Source organism: Echeneis naucrates, chromosome 23 (genome assembly GCF_900963305.1).
Source record: "Echeneis naucrates chromosome 23, fEcheNa1.1, whole genome shotgun sequence".
Classification (NCBI taxonomy): Eukaryota; Metazoa; Chordata; class Actinopteri; order Carangiformes; family Echeneidae; genus Echeneis; species Echeneis naucrates.
Genome location: NC_042533.1, coordinates 9,393,380 through 9,407,305, shown reverse-complemented (window position 1 = coordinate 9,407,305; position 13,926 = coordinate 9,393,380). Strand labels below are relative to the sequence as shown.

Sequence of the window (13,926 nt, the reverse complement as noted above, 5' to 3'; positions counted from 1 at the left end):
GCACATATATATGTTTTTGTTACACACATTTCCATATCTGTATAGTATAGACAAATACTCAATATTGAATTTGTTCAGGGGTGTGTACAATCACAGATCCATAGAGGCACTATTAAATAGAATGACAAATTACAATATCAGAGTTGCTTAATAAACAGTGTTCAACAAATGTGATTATTTGTGAACTAATTAATTAGTAGCTGAGGGAGCAATTCAGTCAATGACTGAGAGGGGAGAGCTTGTTCAAACACAAAGCTTCCACTCACACACACACAGGGGCAAATTGATCACATCATCCGCATCATATGCAAGTCTGAGACAAAAGAAATATCTTCTCTAACACACTCCAGTTTGATGTAGAAAGGCTGCATGATACATGGTTTTACACACCACAGTACTACAATGCTGGTTTTACTGAAATGTCATGCTGCAATTTCAGGCCCAGCGCTGCTTTGCCGTGAAACTCTCCCATCCAAACGAGTCCTTGTGTGTTGGTAAAAGCCCCATCTCCCTCCAACCTAGAAATACACTTCAAGTTAGACATCTTATATTTGATATGACTGTTCAGACAAAATTAGAATATAACCATGCAAAGGCCTCCACTGGGATTAGCTGCTTTCTGTAATGCATTGCTTTTTACCTGTTCATGTGAAATTGACCTTTATAAGAAGAGCCGTTGGGGAATGTATAGGTTCCTGTGCCATGGTACGTATTGTCTTTGAATTGTCCTTCATACAGGGCTCCTGAGGGATACCGCAAGGTCCCTTGGCCATGCATCTGGTGAAAGGGACACAGTGAAACAGCACAAGCATGCAACCGTTCTACAACTACAGACATAATACAACAGGCTTTAGCCACACGACTTCAAATGAACATTTAGGTATATATTATGAATACCCTGTCCTCAAGCCACTCTCCAGTGTATATGATCCCATTTGCTGAGGTGTGTTTACCGACACCATTCCTCATCAGGGCTCCAGATGCAGACCTGCTGCACTCCCCCTCTGTGGAGGAAACATCAGCTGACAGTCACACAACTAATGTGACGTCTAATGTAAAATGTGTAAGTATGTCATCAGTTCCCACTCACCGTATCTGTCCCCATTCGGGAAGATGAAGGTTGCCTTAATGAGTGGATCCCCTGCAAACACATTTTCCTTTAAACACCTTGACTGTGAGATAAATAAAATATATTTATAAAGTATATATTTACCATAAACATTTAAAGAGTGGCTTTCCTGGTTATCTGAAAATGAAAATGGCATTAGACAGTAGTGAGCAAAGGCAGGGGATCTAAGCGCGTGTGTGTGTGTGTGTGTGTGTGTGTGTGTGTTAGAGATCTTCACAATCACACCTCACCAGACATCCGTGACAGCTTGTTCCAGCTGGCAGATGGCCTTCACAACCGACAGGAAACGCTGTGTGCCGGCCAAATTATGGGACGTGAAAAGTACCACAACCGATTACAAAATAATGCAAGGACACAGGCTATCTGGATGTTATTTTTATCGCCCATTTACCCCGAAGACACCCCTGTCTCATCTGAAGTACGCACAGTCAGCAGTTTGTGTTGTACCAGCGTTACCGTGGTTACCGATGTGGTGCAGCGGAAGCTTAGTTTGTTTCTTTTTTCAAGCGTAAAATAAATTTTAAAAAAATATACTTTTGTATCTTATTCGAACACATATTCTGTTTAATATATTACAATTATCTCCGGATTTTGTTAAATTATTTTTATTTATTCTTTTTACCTCAAATGTTTCGGGACACCGGAAAGGAAACTTTGAACTCCTGAGTTTCAACCAATCAACGACATGCAGGCTACCGGTGGTTCGTACAGCTGTCCCAGGTTTGTTCCTACTTGTCAAGTGAAAGTTTAGTTTTATTCTTTTAATCAATGTGATGATATACTGCAATATATTTTTATAAGCTTTTCTTTTATCCACCTGACCCCTCGACCTGACTTGTGACTTGCTCTCACACCTGGGCTAACGCTAGCCTGTAAATCAAGATTGTTGAGCGAGGGTACTAGCTTAGTAGCTAGTTCAGCCTTGAGACATGAAACGGACTTAACAAATCGTACTCCACCCGCAAGGATGCTATTTGTAATACGAAAAACACTCGTCTTTTTAACTTGCAAACAAAACGTAGTGTCAACCAGCCGGTGGAGTGAAATTGTGGCCGACCTCGTTGGGTTGTTGTGTGCGTTTGATTGCATAATTGTAGCCACCAGCGCTGTGTGTCAGCCACCTCCTTGCTCCTACTTGAACCGACGTGCCACCCTGCAGCCAAATGAGCTCTGCACTGTGGAGTAGCTGTCTGAAGCGAGCACTCCTCTCCTGCGTGTTCAGTCTTTTTTAGAAACTCTCAGAACCGGGAAGGTTTATTCAAGCTGTTCATTTTGTGTCTCTGTTCTCAGATTCTTGCCTGCAATGAATGGACACTGAGTGAAGGTAAGCTGGGTGCAAACTTTCAGCAGTATTCTCAGCAGTCTATAACATGTTGGTGATGCGACTTTGAAGCTTGATCAAACTGATCTAGAATGTTTTCACAGAATAATGAATGCAAAGCGAAGAGGTGGCAAGCCCAACAGAGGAGGGGGAAGATTCAACAAGCCAAGAGGAGGAGGAGGAGGTGGAGGAGGAGGAGGAGGAAGGAAAGGGGGAGCTGGTCAGTGGGATGATGGGGATGATTTCAGCCTTGATTTTGGACCCTCTCACTCCAGCAGGTACAAATTCACAGTAGAAAAAACTAGTTTAAAAATAACTATGGTTTCCTCATTTTAACCCTTTGAAACTCCTATCTCCTTACTTTGTTGTTTAGAACTGGCAAAGGACGAGGCAGTGGCAGCCGTACTGGTGGCAGGGATGGAGGTAGAGGGAGGGGAGGCAGGGGAGGTAGGGATCGAGATGGGCATGGCAGAAGCGATTGGAAAAGCAGTGGCAAAACTCTCCCAAGTTCCCTGGTGAGGACCAGAACATGCCCAAAGTCAGATGAAGGCATGAGGACGGAGGTGAGCACTGCCCCTTTGCAGAGGATCTTCATGACTAATGAGAACCAAGAACAGCTTAAGGAGCTGCTGCGGGAGCTGCAGACTCAAGGCTTTGATGAGCCCTATGAGTAAGTACATTTATATGCATGGAATGGGCTGCATTAAATTATCTGTTGACCAAGGCTTATTAACATGCTGAAAAAAATTATTAATTTTTTTTTATTGAGTGCACACGACCTCACGCTATCTTCTCTCCCTCAGCAAATCTGATTCGGATTATTCAGGGGAAGAAGAGGAGGAGGAGGAATATGATGAATTGGATCACCGTGAAGAGGGCCAGTTTTGGGCTACTAATGATGAGCCAGTGGAGAGAGCAGATAGCCCAACATATGAGACAGAGTCTGATGATGAACGGCCTGCCCCTGAGCCTGCCATCTCCTTGTTTGCCATAGGAAAACTCTGCAGGTGATCAAGTTTATTCACTGAGAGTTTTTGATTTTGTCGGTACTGACAAGCTTCTTGCATTTGTTTAAAATTATGAAAATTTTTTGTTATGCTGGCAAAAACCTAAAAAGTTTTGTCTATATTTATCTTGTCTTCTTACATTTTCAGGTATGGATTTGACAGGGAGCGCAGTAAGCTGGCACTGGAATCTAGTGGTGGGGAATTTGGTGCCAGTTTGGAACAACTCCTCCACCAGGTCTTTAGTGAGCGTTATGACCAAAAAGCAGTGTCCCCTGATGGCCTTGAGGGGGTGCCAATGGATGAGTGCTTGAGCCAGAGGCAGGAGGAAGCTCTTGCCCTAGCTGCTATTTACGGCGAGCGCTTCAGTGAACGCATTGCTAATGCAGTCTGGACTGTAAGCCTTGACGTCCCGTTCCTCTCAGACAACAGCGGCAAGAATGGTGCAGAAGTTGGGAGTCGAAATGGCAGAGGAGGAGTTAATATTCGTGACGTGTGTAGATTTTATCTGAAAGGGCAAGGCTGCCGCTTTGGGGACAAATGCAGATTTAAACACCAACTTCCCTCCAAAGGGAGGTCTGGCGCTGATTCCCCAGACCTGAAGGGCCCAAGCCAGTCTGGATTCAGCAGTTATTCGCCACCCAAGTATGAACTAGAAATCCGTTTCCCCAAAGGAAATCGTTACCCATTTCAGGCACCAATAGTTGCCTTCAGCACCAATGATGAGTCTGTTGGAGCAGCAGGGAGGCTCAGTGTGACTGAGAGATTGTTTGGAGAGGCGCTGGCTGCAGCAAAGAGCAGCGAACCTGTTGTTTACACTCTAATCACTTTATGTGAGGATGAAGCTACTATGAAAGAACTGTTGGGTATCAGTCATCACAAGTATAGCACACCTCCATCTGTTGTGGTGGCACCTCCTCCTTCACTTGCTGTCACAAAGAGTAAGAATGTGAGGAGCAATGCCATTGAGGAAAGCAGAAGCAGTAATAATCACATTAACAGCAGAAGGACTGCCCCTCCCAGTAACCAGAGACCCAGTGATTGTAAGTCAAAAATGTGATTTACTCTTTACTTATTTATTGTGTGATTTTTAAATAAAGCTGAGAATTCTTTTAATGTGCTCATGCACTTCATAAATTACATCTGTCTTTAAAGTGAAAGGGACAGGTGAGGCAGAGGAGCTGGAGGAAAGGGAGGAGGATGAAGAAGATGAGGTCCCAGTTGAGAGCGAGAGTTATGTCAATCTCAGGAAGAAGATGGTAAATAAGCACAACCTAAAGATCGGCAACCTGCTGCAAGAAAATGGCAAGCTGTGCCAAGAGTTCTTGAAAAAAAAGGTAAAACTGCAGTAAAAAAAAAAAAAAGCATTGTTTTTACACTTTTTATTCCACATATTGTGATGACTTATTATTTTTTTCTTCTTTCTCTTCACCCAGTTGTCCAGGCGCTTCAGGTCCATGCTGGAGCAGAGGAAGAATCTTCCAGCTTGGCAAGAAAGAGAGAACATCCTGGACCTGCTTGAGGATTGTCAGGTGCTTGTTGTCAGTGGGATGACAGGGTGAGTTACACAGAAAACCACCTCAAGTATTCATATTCAAAAATTCTAATTTGATTTCAATAATAATCGTAAAAAGTATGTCAGAAAAATTGGAAGTGGCATCAAACTATAAATTGAATGAGTTGTTTTTCCTTCAGCTCAATATAAAAGAAAAAAAGAAATAAACATTGTCAAACTTGAAGAAAATTGAGAATTTATTTAAAACTAGTCATACAAACTTGATCTTTTTGCTCCTGACTGTATGTATGATTTTATTCAATGTGGGGTGTTTTTTCTGTTTACCTTGCAGATGTGGTAAGACCACTCAGATCCCACAGTTCATTCTAGATGCCTCATTAAGTGGTCCAGCGAACCAGGTGGCCAACATTATCTGTACCCAACCACGCCGCATTTCTGCCATTTCTGTGGCTCAGAGAGTGGCTCAGGAGCGAGCAGAGCGTCTGGGTAACTCAGTCGGATACCAGATACGCCTGGAGAGTGTCAGGGTATGTGGACATTTAACATAAAGTGTAAACAGAACTAAAACCACACAAGAAATGTTCATATTTCATGTGTTTTATTAATCACAATCATTCTATCCACAATTTAGTTTTTTGTTATTCTTTGATAAAGGATAAAAAAACTTACTTTAAGATTCATTTATAAATAAGTATAGGTAATTGTAAAATCTATGCCTACAGTATTTTAAGCTACACACTCGAAATGACTTGGAATAAAGTGCATCTTTAATTTTTTAAAAGGCCCGGAACTTTAAATTTTGAAAACATCAGCAAAAATGTATGTAATAATCTCCATGCACTCTTCTGTCAGTCATCAGCCACTAGACTCCTGTACTGCACTACGGGTGTGTTATTGAGGAGACTTGAAGGTGAGGCAGATCTCAAAGGTGTCACACATGTCATTGTGGATGAAGTGCACGAGCGCACAGAGGAGAGGTGAGACTATGCAGATTATTAATGTACTGTTGTAGAAAGTGTACATTCATCCTCGTTTAAAAAGCCCTTTTAGACCTTAAGAAATCTAAAAAGGCTTTAGAAATATAGTCTTTCCCTTCTGATGCACACTTTAAATATCTTTTTCACTGTCTTTCTGTCATATCCTCCTTTTCATCAGTGACTTCCTCCTGTTGGTGCTCAAAGACTTGATTGTGCAGAGACCAGACCTGAAGATTATTCTCATGAGTGCCACGCTTAATGCCAACCTCTTTTCTGAATATTTCTACAACTGTCCTTCTATTCATATACCAGGTAATACATGTAGTATTTATTTTACACGACAGGCAACATTCCTTTCACACATCATTCACTAAACATCTGTTTTTCCAGGGCGAACTTTCCCTGTTGACCAGTTTTTTCTTGAAGATGCAATTGCTAAAACTGGGTATGTACATTCTTCTACATCTAAATAAATTAAACTCTTTTTTTTTTTTATCTCTGTTCTCATAAGATGATATTTAAGATTTCTTGTACTGCCTCAGTTCACACAATTCACGTTTCCTTTCCCAGCTATGTTATTGAGGATGGCAGTCCTTACATGCGCTCAGGGAAACAGAATTTGTCTTCCACGGGTGGACGAATAAGCAAAGGAGAACCAAGGGACATGGTGGATGACTTGGGTGACGATGTGTGGAACTTTATGTCTTTCTGTAAGAAAGACTTTGTCAAAGACTCAATCCCTGACCAGCAGCTCAGCTTTCAGGATCTCACAGTCAGATACAAAGGTAAGTTGAGAACAAGTATGAAACTGAACTGATTTTATGATGGGCCTCAAACAACACCATCTGGGTTTTACTCAAGTGGACTGCTGCTGCTTACCTATCATTCATGCCACATTTTGTATTGCTGTCGAAACAGATACTAAGAAGTCTGTACTCAAGACCATTGCTGCAATGGATTTAGACAAGATCAACATGGACCTGGTGGAGGGCATATTGGAGTGGATTGTGGATGGAAAACACAGCTATCCTCCAGGTAAGAAGACATGCTCTGTGTTCAGCCTTCTCCAGGCAAATGCTTGGCACTTGTGTAGTTTTATGGTTTTGCTATGTTGGTGTGATCTTGTGGTTTCTGTGCCCAGGCGCAGTGCTTGTGTTTTTACCAGGCTTGGCTGAGATAAAGATGCTTTATGAACAGCTCCAGTCCAACAGAATGTTCAACAACAGGGGTGCAACCAGGTCAGTGTGTAGAGGCACTTATGTGTTCCTGCAGGAACTTCAATGGTCTTTACTTTTTTTAAAAACAGGAAATAAAAACACAGGCATAAGAGCCTGTTTTTTCTTTTCCAAGGTGTGTACAGTAAAATGATTCATATAAGAAATGAGAAACCCCATATGTCAAATGTCTGTCTGTGAAATTATTTCTGGTACCATTACATTACTGTTTCCATAGCTAAATACAATGGGAAATAAAAGCTGGATACATGTCAAATATGATTATACGTCCCACATCAGGTGTGTGGTGTACCCACTTCACTCAACCTTGTCCAATGAGGAGCAACAGGCGGTTTTCAGTCGTCCCCCAGATGGTGTCACAAAGATTATCATCTCCACCAACATTGCAGAAACCTCTGTAACCATTGATGATGTTGTATACGTCATTGACTCTGGCAAAATGAAGGAGAAAAGGTAAAGTAATGTTTTGCTAAAGTTAAGAAATATTAAGTAAAGTGTTAATTATGACATTATATAACCTTTTGGTTTCTGTTAATTATATCACACTTTTTTTTGCAGTTTTAGAATCTACTGGTATTCGGTCTTAACATGACTGAAATACAAATCATATTTGTCAGTTTTTCTTAAGTCTTTTGTTACATTTTCAGATACGATGCATCTAAAAGTATGGAGAGCTTAGAGGACTCATGGGTTTCACGGGCCAACGCACTGCAGAGGAAGGGTCGAGCAGGTCGTGTGGCCTCGGGTGTCTGTTTCCACCTCTTCACCAGCCACTGCTTCCAACACCAGCTGGCAGAACAACAGCTGCCTGAGATCCAGAGAGTTCCTCTGGAGCAGCTCTGCCTCCGGTAGATCCATCTGTTTGCTCTTTGTACAGTGCCAATCTGCTTTGCTGTCTGTAAATGTGAATATTAGGTGTTTATGTGTTACAAAGGCATTAGGATTTATTATTGAAATAGCCACCAGAGAAAATTGGCCTGGACATGGAGGGTTAGGTTTTGTCCAATCAGCTCTGGTCATTTTTCCCACCAGGCTTTACCTGTGGCACTAGAATAATACAAAACTGTTGATTCCCAGGAAAGTATTAACTATTCCACCCTCTCTTGGACAGCATCAAAGTCCTGGATGTATTTGCCAAGCAGACTCTAGAGTCTGTCTTCTCTCGGCTCATTGAACCTCCAGCTATGGAAAGCTTGGATGCAGCCAAGCAGCGCCTACAGGACCTTGGCGCTCTAACTGCAGATGAGATGTTGACTCCACTGGGCTACCACCTGGCCTGCCTGCCTGTCGATGTGCGCATTGGGAAACTCATGCTGTTTGGTGCCATCTTTCGCTGCCTTGACCCAGCACTCACCATCGCTGCCAGTCTGGCCTTCAAATCACCTTTTGTAAGGAACTGTGTGTGACCATGTGCCACCATTGAGAAGCCATATGTGTTGCTTATAATTTTTTACTTAGCTATGGGCACATGCAGTATCCAGCATAGTTGCTTAACCAGATAATGAATCTCTGCATGATTATTATCCATCTAAGTAAAAATTGTTTTTGAAGCTGGTCCTCTTTTTGTTTTTTAGGTGTCTCCATGGGATAAGCGAGAGGAAGCCAATGAGAAAAAACTGGCATTTGCCTTGGCCAATAGTGACCATCTTGCTTTGCTACAGGCGTATAAGGTGCTGACTGAGTTCATAGATCTGGACTTACTTCCAAGACAATATTTATTTGTAACAAAATTGCCATATTTTTTTAATCTAGTATGCTTTTTTTAATGTGATGGGTTTTGGCCTCTGTTAAAGGGATGGTGTGCTGCAAAGACAAGTCACCGGGCCGGCTTCCTTTACTGCAGGGACAACTTTCTGTCTTGGCGAGGTTTACAGGTCAGACACTGCTTTCAGTCTAGTCTCTTATTAATGTGTAATGCTGTTCTTGTTGGAGACATGTTCAGTGAATACTTTAGGAGGGGACCCACCGTGGCATCACAAATGCTGATAAGTTTTTTTCTTTGAGTTATATTTGTGTGTTTGTGTGTGTGTGCAGGAGATTGCCAGTCTGAAAAGGCAGTTTGCTGAGCTGCTGTCTGACATTGGCTTCATCAAGGAGGGACTGAGGGCCAGGATTATAGAACGCATGTGCTCCACAGGCACTGATGGAGTCCTAGAGGCTACTGGTCCTGAGGTCACACACATGCTGGAACTGTATCATTTGTTGTTTAAATACATTGTGTATCAGTTGTATATTTTGCTTCATATGCTATATTTATCCATCTCACTTTGTAGAGATTAGTTTCAGTTGCATAAGGTGCACACACTCAGTGAGTCTCCACAGATGTTTTAGACTCAACAATGTAGCTTTTCTTTTTGAGAAAAACCAATGATGATGAATAAATGCCAAATATCATTCTCTTCCAGGCTAACCTGAACTCAGAAAACATTCGTCTGATGTCTGCCATGCTATGTGCTGCCCTCTATCCCAATGTGGTGCAGGTGGACATTATTTCTTGATGTTTGAATCAAAAAGCCAGTGATAGCATTATAAATCTGTCTCATTCCTGATATGCTCCTCCTCTGTGTTTGGCACTCTGATCCAGGTACGAAGTCCTCAGGGAAACTACAAGATGACCAGCAAAGGAGCTATGAAGATGCAACCTAAAGCCAATGAGCTTCGCTTCATGACCAAGAATGATGGCTGTGTTCATGTGCACCCTTCGTCTGTGAATTACATGGTGAGATTAAAACAATCAAAGGACAAGTTACTACATTCATCAGAAACAAACAAACAAGCAAAACAAAACAAGTCCTGTGACTCTTTTCTTGGCCTTCAAGGTTCGTCACTACAGCAGCCCCTACCTGGTTTACCATGAGAAGGTCAAAACCAGCCGTGTCTTCATCAGGGACTGCAGCATGGTCTCTGTTTACCCACTGGTGCTGTTTGGAGGTGGCCAGGTCAATGTAGAACTACACAAGGGAGAGTTTGTCATCTCCCTGGATGATGGATGGATCCGATTTGCAGCGGCCTCCCATCAGGTCAGCGATAACACTAGCTAAGAATCGATACATATCCCTCAAAGGTCCATTAAAAAAAGATAGATATTTTCATAATGAATAAAGATGTGGTCCAAAACTCAGCGTGGGAGGATGTTGTGAAAAGTTTACAAGCTGCCTGCAATGCTGTTTAATGTGCTTTATGATTCACAGATTAAACTTATGTGTCCCCCAGGTGGCTGAGTTGGTCAAGGAGTTGCGCTGGGAGCTAGACCAACTGTTGGAGGACAAAATCAGGAACCCAAGCATGGATCTGTGCAGCTGCCCCCGCGGATCCCGCATCATCCACATGATCGTCCACCTCATCTCTACACAGTAGCTCTGTAACAAACCTTTCGGTCACCCTGAAGGGCATAAATGCATGAAGCTCTGTAATATTCATGTGTTTGTGCTTCTGTAGCTCTGCTATATATTCATCTTAAATAGGTTAAATCATTCTTTAGGGAAAACTGACCAAACAACCCTGAAAATGTACTATTAAACAGATTGCCTGGGCAGATATTTTACTTTAAGTGAAGTTCTCTGGTGTAGAAAGAGTCACCACACCAACCTGTTGCCACCTGGCACTTTACCACAATATTAGTTTGAAAAATGCTATTATTGTGTTGCTGTGCCAGAAGCTTTTGGGCCTTGAAAGACAAAGAGGGCTCTATGCAGTTGATGTACGAACCTCCAGCATTAGTACTGCTGGAACTGTCTTATTTTGCTATCTACGAAACCCAACAGTAGAAAAGCTTTTCTCTTCTCTTTAATGCCATACTACTACTTTATGTGCAGTAAATTGGCACACTTATTGTTGAATATGATGTCAGATACAATTTGTATGCATGGCAGTTTTATTTGAGTTGTGGGTATATTGCTCACAACTAATAATTGTCTTGGGTCCATATTGGATTTGTCATACCCACAGATACTGCGTACTTGTTATGGTTGTGGCTATTTATTTGTAATGCATGGTAGACAGATTCAAGAACTGCATGGAATTTGGTTGTTTTACATTTACTGAATGTATTTAAATATAACAGTGATGTCAAAACTTCACTCTCACAATGTGAATGCAAGGGCTTTTTAATTCAGGAGAATTGGTGGATGTTGCCAAAGAATCTGAAAGCTTATTGTCTTAGCAAGTAATGAATTCCACTGCACTAAAAATGAAAAAGATAAAATACTTGGTTGGTGATATATTTTTCTTTGTTTGCTTTTACTTCTTGCACTAATGTCCTAAGTGTTGCACTTGAAGCCTAGCTGCACTTAATATGCAGCAGAGACATTTACAGGCTTGTGGAAGAGGCCAGCCCCTACATTTGTCAGTCCATTCAGTCTCTATGACAACAGGACATAAACAAATGGGGAATCACTGTCTGAGTTGAAGTCAATCACTTTCCACTTACTACAGTGCCAAAGTCCAAAGCTGGTAAGATCTATGAATCTACTATTGTTTAATCTGTTTTGCAAAAGAAAGTATGATGCATTCATTAAATCATCTTGCTTATCTTAATAGTTAATTTAATTTCTCTAAGTAATCTTCTCTGTGTAGTAGCTATTTTATGCTGCCTGTTTTTTTTTTTTTTTCTCCCATAAAGGTAGATAACCTCCACACTGGAAACAACTGACATTTTTCACAATGGTAAGCATTTTCAACCCATAGTTTTTCAACACTGTCAACATGAAAAAAATCAGACCAAAACTTATTATATCACTTGTATTTTCTTCAGTCTACCAGAAAATTGAGGTCCCACAGTTCTAGGCCCATCAGGAAGAATGGGCCAAAACCACCCAAAAAGAGGTCCTCTAATGTCAAATCCACAAAGACAGACGCAGACATCCTTAGCCCCACAGCCATGGAGAATCTATACTACATTGCTCACAATGCTGCTGACTGTCTGAAATTCAGAGGCTTTGGGTGGCCACGATCAAACAAAAAGAAGAAAAAGTAAAGTGCTCCCACCAAACTGAAGAATTTTTCCCCTATTAAGATGAGGGCTACTTTTAAATAACCTGTAATGGCACCATCTAATGGACAAATAAGTAATAACGTTCTAATTAAATTAGTTTTAGTTTTAACTGCAGTCCAGAGTAAAATTCTTAATCCATAAAACAAAGACTAACATTTTCATCAGCAACTTTATTGTATGTTGAATGATTCAGAATTGTTTTCACCCATAAAATGCTTGGCAGCTGTTTAACAATCTGAAAGCCTGTGAAAGCATCTCTCTTAATTTAGTGGAATATGACAAAGAAGAGCAGATGTACACTATATTTATTTTGGGCAACATTATGAGGAAGTTAAAACACCACAGTGCATTGTAGAAAAGGCCACCTGGCAGTGCCATAATACAGAACATAAAGCATCCCATTAGTTAGCTATAATATTCTTTATATCCAATCTATGCATAATTTATCTTATAAAAATAGGCTACTATGAGAACATGCCTATAAAACTAAAGGAAGAAACAAATACTGGTCCAGGCACTGTTAATCTTCTCGTGTTTTCTATTTTCTGTCCTTTTATCAAATGTACACTCACACCATAATCCTGTATAATAAAGTTCCTTTGTGGAGTAAATCAGTTCTTCGTTGTGACATGGTGCTTCTTCCCTCACTCTGGTGGCTTCTTCTTGGCCTCCACGTCTTTCTTAAAAGCCTCGATTTTCTTTGCTATGTTGGGGACCTTGGCATGAAACAGCAATAGTGTCAGACAATTTTACATTGTATGATATTATACAGAGGTGTTTCAGATATTCTGTCCAGAATATGTTCAGTGTATCAGGCCAAATTTTTCAACGGCCTGAGGGCTAGTCACAACTGTGAGCCATTATCAATATTATTCTTTTACTTTTTCACAACAGAACATAATTAATATTGCTTTTTTAATATATACTTAATATTTTGGAGTGGCAAACCTAAACAGTATTCATTTAAACAAATCATTATTATAGACAGACCCTGTAATGATGGGCATGTGAAATAAATAATTTAGTCCAGTTCTCTATGCCAGTTTGTATTTTCAGTAGTTTACTAGCAGCCATCTACTTCGTACCACATCTGCCGAGTGACCTGAAACTGAATTTCCACCATTAATATGTTCATATAACTAAAGTTTTTGAGGAGTTCCTTAAAATGGTGGCGTTAACGGTTCATCTGGGTGCACCAAATGAAAAGGCACTGAGAGGACGGTGTGGTAAAGATGGAGCAGACTCACTGAGCACTGATCACCAGGTTTACAGACTTACATCATAGTTCTGAGCGAGGTACATCCCCACAACATTCCCAAGCGTGAAGCCAGCCTGGAAGACGCGACAAAAAAAGTCATGAAAAGCCTAAATATCGAACCCAGCCGTACCTTGACACAACGTTTATTAGCTTAGCTTAACCATGGTAGCATAGTTGACCATTATCTTTTTGAGGGTTAGTTTACTCCAACAGGAAAAGTCCACTGACAGCCAGCTGTCAATACGCTAACACGTTAGCTAAGCTAGCTTCACTAACATCTCACAGCATCCTGATGACAGACAGTGCCCATTCAACTCACCAAGAACTGCAGCATCGTGGATTAACGAAGTCACTGCAGGATTGTCTCCTACAAACTAACGCAGACTAGAAAGCAGGAAGCAGTTTCAAAGCCCCGCAAAGTGAAGCCAGCCGAACCGCTTGACTGACGAGGCTAGCTTGTCAGCAGCAGCGAGGACACGCATGCGCAAGAAAC

General features: G+C 41.3%; 4 protein-coding genes across 5 annotated transcripts; 2 read left to right on the top strand and 2 right to left on the bottom strand.

The window, feature by feature from the left end:
* Positions 1 to 397: 397 nt before the first annotated feature.
* morn2 (MORN repeat containing 2) lies at positions 398 to 1,366 on the bottom strand. The gene is made up of 5 exons (XM_029495705.1): positions 1,360 to 1,366; positions 1,091 to 1,141; positions 898 to 1,004; positions 641 to 777; positions 398 to 518 (listed from the first exon to the last, which is right to left on the bottom strand). Exons 1-5 carry the CDS (start codon positions 1,364 to 1,366, stop codon positions 398 to 400), a joined length of 423 nt encoding a protein of 140 aa, XP_029351565.1.
* A 444-nt stretch (positions 1,367 to 1,810) lies between these two features.
* On the top strand, positions 1,811 to 11,616 carry dhx57 (DEAH (Asp-Glu-Ala-Asp/His) box polypeptide 57). Its single transcript, XM_029495411.1, has 25 exons — positions 1,811 to 1,849; positions 2,420 to 2,453; positions 2,555 to 2,728; positions 2,824 to 3,120; positions 3,254 to 3,457; positions 3,605 to 4,497; positions 4,610 to 4,791; positions 4,891 to 5,012; positions 5,302 to 5,497; positions 5,823 to 5,947; positions 6,126 to 6,259; positions 6,338 to 6,392; positions 6,518 to 6,732; positions 6,866 to 6,982; positions 7,089 to 7,185; positions 7,462 to 7,635; positions 7,830 to 8,030; positions 8,294 to 8,570; positions 8,757 to 8,852; positions 8,976 to 9,056; positions 9,217 to 9,354; positions 9,588 to 9,662; positions 9,767 to 9,901; positions 10,002 to 10,202; positions 10,396 to 11,616. The coding sequence occupies exons 3-25, from the start codon at positions 2,559 to 2,561 to the stop codon at positions 10,537 to 10,539; spliced, it is 4,329 nt and encodes a 1,442-aa protein (XP_029351271.1). The 5' UTR covers positions 1,811 to 1,849; positions 2,420 to 2,453; positions 2,555 to 2,558; the 3' UTR covers positions 10,540 to 11,616.
* smkr1 (small lysine rich protein 1) lies at positions 11,537 to 12,885 on the top strand. Of its 2 annotated transcripts, none has more exons than XM_029495416.1 (3): positions 11,537 to 11,634; positions 11,804 to 11,847; positions 11,936 to 12,885. In XM_029495416.1, exons 2-3 carry the CDS (start codon positions 11,845 to 11,847, stop codon positions 12,155 to 12,157), a joined length of 225 nt encoding a protein of 74 aa, XP_029351276.1. In that variant the 5' UTR covers positions 11,537 to 11,634; positions 11,804 to 11,844; the 3' UTR covers positions 12,158 to 12,885. The 2 variants fall into 2 exon arrangements, with proteins under 2 accessions (XP_029351276.1, XP_029351277.1); XM_029495417.1 differs by having other exon boundaries at positions 11,597 to 11,634; positions 11,808 to 11,847.
* On the bottom strand, positions 12,462 to 13,912 carry stmp1 (short transmembrane mitochondrial protein 1). The gene is made up of 3 exons (XM_029495418.1): positions 13,753 to 13,912; positions 13,454 to 13,507; positions 12,462 to 12,891 (listed from the first exon to the last, which is right to left on the bottom strand). Exons 1-3 carry the CDS (start codon positions 13,765 to 13,767, stop codon positions 12,820 to 12,822), a joined length of 141 nt encoding a protein of 46 aa, XP_029351278.1. The 5' UTR covers positions 13,768 to 13,912; the 3' UTR covers positions 12,462 to 12,819.
* Positions 13,913 to 13,926: the final 14 nt, after the last annotated feature.

What these genes read in the sequence shown, in the direction of transcription:
- morn2 (XM_029495705.1), bottom strand. An exon ending in CCCGAATGGGGACAGATACG is followed by an intron (nt 1,005 to 1,090) that starts GTGAGTGGGAAC and finishes TTTCCTCCACAG; the next exon opens with AGGGGGAGTGCAGCAGGTCT. An exon ending in GAGAGTGGCTTGAGGACAGG is followed by an intron (nt 778 to 897) that starts GTATTCATAATA and finishes CCCTTTCACCAG; the next exon opens with ATGCATGGCCAAGGGACCTT.
- dhx57 (XM_029495411.1), top strand. Translation starts at nt 2,559, where the DNA reads ATGAATGCAAAGCGAAGAGGTGGCAAGCCCAACAGAGGAGGGGGAAGA. An exon ending in AAGAGTTCTTGAAAAAAAAG is followed by an intron (nt 4,792 to 4,890) that starts GTAAAACTGCAG and finishes CTCTTCACCCAG; the next exon opens with TTGTCCAGGCGCTTCAGGTC. An exon ending in TAGAGGCTACTGGTCCTGAG is followed by an intron (nt 9,355 to 9,587) that starts GTCACACACATG and finishes ATTCTCTTCCAG; the next exon opens with GCTAACCTGAACTCAGAAAA.
- stmp1 (XM_029495418.1), bottom strand. An exon ending in ACCTCGCTCAGAACTATGAT is followed by an intron (nt 12,892 to 13,453) that starts GTAAGTCTGTAA and finishes TTTCATGCCAAG; the next exon opens with GTCCCCAACATAGCAAAGAA.